This window comes from Asparagus officinalis, chromosome 5 (assembly GCF_001876935.1).
Source record: "Asparagus officinalis chromosome 5, Aspof.V1, whole genome shotgun sequence".
Lineage (NCBI taxonomy): Eukaryota > Viridiplantae > Streptophyta > Magnoliopsida > Asparagales > Asparagaceae > Asparagus > Asparagus officinalis.
The window spans coordinates 126839905-126846476 of NC_033798.1; the positions used below are offsets into that span (position 1 = coordinate 126839905).

A 6572-nucleotide genomic window follows, 5' to 3' on the forward strand; every position below is an offset into this window, starting at 1 on the left:
CAGGTAATTGAGGGGGAAGAGGGTAGTGTGACTTTGGTGGTGATGAGGTCGCCGTCGTCGCCATGGGCTCAACTGCCACGACCGTTGCTCGTGTCGGAGCATCACCATCTTCCCCCGCCCTTCCTCTTCGTCGACCTATCTGGTTTGTGGTTCACAGAGAACATGGGGCAACGCTGTCGCCGGGATTTACTGGTTTATACATACGAGGCAGAGGGGTTGAGGGTTGTTTTTGTGTACGACGGGTCGCCGTGAGTGTTTTTCGCTTTGCCTTTTTAAACTTTTCAATTTTGAGGTGACTTGTTTATTTTAAGTTTAATTAGAGCTCAAAAGCTTGCTCTCAAAAGTTGTGGCTTTGGGTACTGACCTTACAAATTGATTGTATTTTGTACAAAAAGGTTTGATTTAGAGTCATTACTCATTAGACAACTATTTTGTGATCACAACGTGTCTTTCCACTTTAGCAATATTTTCGAGGCTTCTAGCACAAAGGAATTTTATGAACATAGAAACTTAATTGATAATTTTCTTATTATTTCTTAAAATTGATGAGTTCTCTGATTTTATTTTAGTATAATTCCTTTTGAGTGCCAATTTGATATTTCAGCGTGCTTGTTCTTCCACGTACATTTCAGAATCGCTGCTTAATAAACTTGTGGAAGTGATTCCTATCTTTACAGTATCTTTATTAATATGTAGTTATTCCAACTACTTTTCCAATTCTTCGGTTAATGATAGTTTTTTTTAAGAATAAAGCTGCTACAAGTAATTTTTCTACGGTCTCTTAAAAGTTTTGATGTCTCGGCTGCTCACTGCTAATAAGTCTGAAAGAGAATTTAACATGCTGAATGTCAGTAAGTAGCATTTCTGGGCATCTAGGCTAGTTGCTTAAAATAATGAATATAATTACAAAGGTGGGGGAAAATAACTGTTGTATCTCATGCCATCAAAACTGAACTTTTATTGTTAAACCTTAATTCTTAGTTTGATTTAACTTAATTCTTAATTGTTTTAGGTCGTAAAAGCAGGTACAGCGTTGCGCCATCCGGGGGAGGGGGTGGTTGAGCAGGTGGACGCCATCCGGGGGGCGGTCGGGGAGGAGGCATCCAGGCGACCGTGGAGGGGCCTTCCGGGCGGCTGGGGCGGAGCTGGCGGGTGCAGGGGGGAGGACGAGGAGGCGGCGGCGGTGGTGGAGGCGGCGGCCATGAGGATGAATGGTCGTGGGACATGCAGGTTCTGCCTGTGCAGAGACTTACTATGTGCTCGCTGTGCGAAGAGCTTCCTAGGGCCTGGAGCTGCAGTTGCGGTAAGGTAGGGCGCTGCTTGAGGTGCGGCCTCAACCGGGAGAGGGTGATTAGGTGCCATGTGTGTGGGAGGGCGGATACTATCGTCGTGGGGTAGGTGGTTGAGGGGGAAGAGGGCAGTGTGACTTTGGTGGTGATGAGGCCGCCGTCGCCGTCGCCATCGGTCGCCATGGGCTCAGCTGCCACGGCCGTTGCTCGTGTCGAAGCACCGTCATCTTCCCTCGCCCTTCCTCTTCGTCGACCTATCTGGTTTGTGGTTCACAGAGAACGTGGGGCAGCGCTGTCATCGGGACTGGTTGGTTTATACATACGAGGCAGAGGGGTTGAGGGTTGTTTTTGTGTACGATGGATCGCCGTGAGTGTTTTTCGCTTTGCCTTTTTTAAACTTTTCAATCTTTGAGGTTAAACTTGTTTATTTTAAGTTTAATTAGAGTTCAAAAGCTTGCTCTCAAAAGTTGTGGCTTTGGGTACTGACCTTTGACTCTCTCTAACCCTATTCCTCTGTTTTGCCTTTAACTTTGCTTTTTAGTGTGATTTTTGGCCAACCTTTTTGTCACTAACCTTTATTTTTCTCTTCCTTTTTCTTGCAGGGATCCGGATTCGACCGGGTCGCTGCTTACCTCAGGCATCAGTGAACTTTTCACATCTTTTAATTATTTTTACCACCAAGTACTCTATGGATAAATGTCTAATACCACGTAATGTTTTTTGCTTTAACTTTAGTATTCTTAGGTGTTTTGATATTCACGCTATCATGTCTAAATGCTGCTGTATTCTGATCCTTTTACATCTTTACTATTCACTTTCACGTCTGCAAAACATAGTGGTTTCCATGTTTATGACTTTGGCTTTGTAACCATATGTACCCTAACTTGCAACTCTGAACCTAAGTTGATTTCAGTCTATGAAGCTCTGAGGTGTCTTTAAGTTGGTGTGTTTTGTGATGTAGTAAGCCTGAAAGGAGTGAAGCACTAAATGCCAGTACATAATGTACTTATTTCTTTAAGTTTGTCATGCTTTTGCTATCACGTTCTCATGTGGGTGATATGCAACTTCATGTGTTAACCTATACTCATTTCTTTCATCTGGCTGTGTCTACGTTATAACTTCCATGTTCAAAGTCTTTTTAGATGATAGTTAGACTTCATGCAGCTCAATCTCAGTCATCATCCAGGATCTAAAGTTTACAATGTGATTAAGACCTAAAGTCTATAGAACCCTGAAAAACTCAAAAGGAATCTGGCTTTGGGGTCATGTATCAAAGGTCTTAATCACATTGTAAACTTTAGGTCTTGGATGATAACTGAGATTGAGCTGCATGAAGTCTAACTATCATCTAAAAAGACTTCGAACATGGAAGTTATAACGTAGACACAGCCAGATGAAAGAAATGAGTACAGGTTAACACATGAAGTTGCATATCACCCACATGAGAAAGTGATAGCAAAAGCATGACAAACTTAAAGAAATAAGTACATTATGTACTGGCATTTAGTGCTTCACTCCTTTCGGGCTTACTACATCACAAAACACACCAACTTAAAGACACCTCAGAGCTTCATAGACGGAAATCAACTTTGGTTCAGAGTTGCAAGTTAGGATACATATGGTTACAAAGCCAAAGTCATAAACATGGAAACCACAATGTTTTGCAGACGTGAAAGTGAATAGTAAAGATGTAAAAGGATCAGAATACAGCAACATTTAGACATAATAGCGTGAATATCAAAACACTTAAGAATACTAAAGTTAAAGCAAAAAACATTACGTGGTAATTAGACATTTATCAATAGAGTACTTAGTGGTAAAAACAATTAAAATATGCGAAAAGTTCACTCATGCCTGAGGTAAGCAGCGACCCGGTCGAATCCGGATCCCCTGCAAGAAAAAGGAAGAGAAAAATAAAGGTTAGTGACAAAAAGGTTGGCCAAAAAACACATTAAAAAGCAAAGTTAAATGCAAAACAGAGGAATAGGGTTAGAGAGAGTCAAAGGTCAGTACCCAAAGCCACAACTTTTGAGAGCAAGCTTTCGAACTCTAATTAAACTTAAAATAAACAAGTTTAACCCCAAAGATTGAAAAGTTTAAAAAGGCCAAGAGAGAAACACTCACGGCGACTCATCGTACACAAAAACAACCCTCAACCCCTCTGCCTCGTATGTATAAACCAGCAAGTCTCAGTGACAGCGCTGCCCCACGTTCTCCGTGAACCACAAACCAGATAAGTCGACGAAGAGGAAGGGCGAGGGAAGATGGCGGTGCTCCGATACGAGCAACGACCGTGGCAGCTGAGCCCATGGTGACGGCGATGACGGCCTCATCACCACCTAAGTCACACTACCATCTTCCCCCTCAATCACCTACCCTACGGCGATAGTATCCGCCCTCCCGCACACATGGCACCTAATCACCCTCCCCCGGTCGAGACCGCACCTCAAGCAACGCCCTACCTTGCCGCAGCTGCAGCTCCATGCCCTAGGAAGCTCTTTGCACAGCGAGCACATAGCAAATCTCTGCACAGGCAGAGCCTGCATGTCCCACGACCATTCATCCTCATGGCCGCCGCCTCCACCACCGCCACCGCCTCCTCCTCGTCCTCCAGCTCCATGCCCTAGGAAGCTCTTTGCACAGCGAGCACATAGCAAATCTCTGCACAGGCAGAGCCTGCATGCAGCGCTGTACCCGCTTTTACTATCTATAACAATTAAGAATTAAGTTAAATCAAACTAAGAATTAAGGTTTAACAACAAAAGTTTAGTTTTGATGGCATGAGATACAACGGTTATTTTCCCCCACCTTTGTAATTATATTCATTATATTTTAAGCAACTAGCCTAGATGCCCAGAAATGCTACTTCCTGACAATCAGCATGTTAAATTCTCTTTCAGACTTATTAGCAGCGAGTAGCTGAGACATCAAAACTTTTAAGAGACTGTAGAAAAATTACTTGTAGCAGCTTTATTCTTAAAAAAAAGCCTAGATGCCCAGAAATGCTACTTCCTGACAATCAGCATGTTAAATTCTCTTTCAGACTTATTAGCAGCGAGTAGCTGAGACATCAAAACTTTTAAGAGACTGTAGAAAAATTACTTGTAGCAGCTTTATTCTTAAAAAAACTATCATTAACCGAAGAATTGGAAAAGTAGTTGGAATAACTACATATTAATAAAGATACTGCAGAGATAGAAATCACTTCCACAAGTTTATTAAGCAGCGAATCCTGAAATGTATGTGGAAGAACGCTGAAATATCAAATTAGCACTCAAAAGGAATTATACTAAAATAAAATCAGAGAACACATCAATTTTAAGAAATAATAAGAAAATTATCAATTAAGTTTCTATGTTCATAAAATTCCTTTGTGGTAGAAGCCTGGAAAATAGTGCCAAAGTGGAAAGACATGTTGTGATCACAAAATATTGGTCTAATGAGTAATGACTCTAAATCAAACCTTTTTGTACAAAATATGATCAGATTTGAGAGGAAGATATTTAGTTGTTGGAAGAATAACAGGGTGTCCATAAATATTCCAAAAGATCGTTCAAACCCAACTACTCACTTTGCATAGACAGACCCAATTAATCATATAATTCAGCGGTCCAATCAATAAGATCCTACACTTCATTTAAACTCATTCAACAACCTATGAATAGTAGGATGAAGAATGATAACGGAGATCACAGTACATAAATGTCTAAATGGGTTTAAGCCTCACAACAATACCTGATATTTTTCAAACAAGAAGGCAAGACATAATTGAAATTTAGTTAAGTAAAATCTTAGTACCAACTAGACAATTACAAAATTACTTGTGATAACTACTTCATAGTAAAGATGTTAATGAATTAACCTCAGAAGTATGCTGGAAACGCCAAAATTACATCAAATTTCACTAAAAGAATATTTAAATTATACTCATAAAGATTGCTCCTGTCCAATTACTTATTTTTTAACCAATTAATCATATGATTGACCAATCAGAACCATAAGATTAAACAATTAATTCAACTCAGCCAACTGTTTTAGACTCAAACCCGAAGCGCCAAGCTTTCCAAATGGTGAAAAATGACAATGTAGGCCACAGCACATTGCCTAGAGGCTACCGGATTGGGGGCAAACCGGTGTCTCTAAATGTTCCAAAACATTATCAAAACCCAACCGAAATGTAAGAAATCAAGATTTTGACACGGTACTGTTCTACTGAAATCAAGAAAACAGAACAACGAACCCAATTCAAAAAAATCAAGAAAACCAACCTGAGGATAGATTTGAATTGAGCAAGATCCTCTCCACGCTAGCCCTAGTCGCACCCTCAAATTCTCCGCGTTCGCCAATGCCAGCAAATCAGCAGCACTATGCCTCCTCCCGCTTGAATCGAAAGTACATTCGCCTTGATCAATCCATCCCTCACTGCGGACACCCAACTCTTCAGCTCCGGCCTAAACCCCACCGCCTTCTCCACCATCTCCGGGTCCCACTCGACACCGTAAGCGTTAAAGAACTCCCTGTGAGCCCGGCTGTAGAATCCGGCGTTGATCGCCGACGATCCGTCGAGGACTCTGCCGAGAGCCTTGGGGACGCCGTCGTCGGAGACGAAGGACTGGGCGGGGGAATCGAGGCTGTTGGCGGCAACCAGGGTTTGGAGGAATCCGTCCTGGGAGCTGAGGGAGGGGAACTCGTCGGGGGTCCCGCCGCGCTCGAGGAGGAGGACGTGGTGGCCGGCGGCGGAGAGGGTGGCAGCGAGAGGGCAGCCGATGGTCCCGATTATGATGTAGTCGTCGTCGTCCTCCGGCGGGTACAGGGTGGCGTCGAAGGTGAAGCGCGCGTAGCTGGGAGTAGTTCCCCCTGAAATCAAGAAATCAAGAAATCAAGAAATCAAGAACAAGAATCGATTCTTAGGGTCAGGGTTTGGGGACTGAGGGTTACCTCCTCCCGCGTTGATCGCCGACGATCCGCCGAGGACTCTACCGCGAGCCTTGGTGATGCCGTCGTCGGAGACGAAGGACTGGGCGGGGGAATCGAGGCTGTTGGCGGCAACCAGGGTTTGGAGGAATCCGTCCTGGGAGCTGAGGGAGGGGAACTCGTCGGGGGTCCCGCCGCGCTCGAGGAGGAGGACGTGGTGGCCGGCGGCGGAGAGGGTGGCAGCGAGAGGGCAGCCGATGGTCCCGATTATGATGTAGTCGTCGTCGTCCTCCGGCGGGTACAGGGTGGCGTCGAAGGTGAAGCGCGCGTAGCTGGGAGTAGTTCCCCCTGAAATCAAGAAATCAAGAA

At 43.8% G+C, this 6572-nt stretch overlaps 1 protein-coding gene across 1 annotated transcript in view; it reads right to left on the minus strand.

The window, feature by feature from the left end:
- The window catches only part of LOC109842577, a 62448-nt gene that overhangs the window by 50836 nt on the left and 5040 nt on the right, over nt 1–6572 (minus strand). Inside the window, 3 exon segments of the mRNA XM_020411436.1 lie at nt 5558–5685; nt 5688–6146; nt 6228–6551. Of these exon segments, the coding sequence (XP_020267025.1) occupies nt 5558–5685; nt 5688–6146; nt 6228–6551 (911 nt within the window).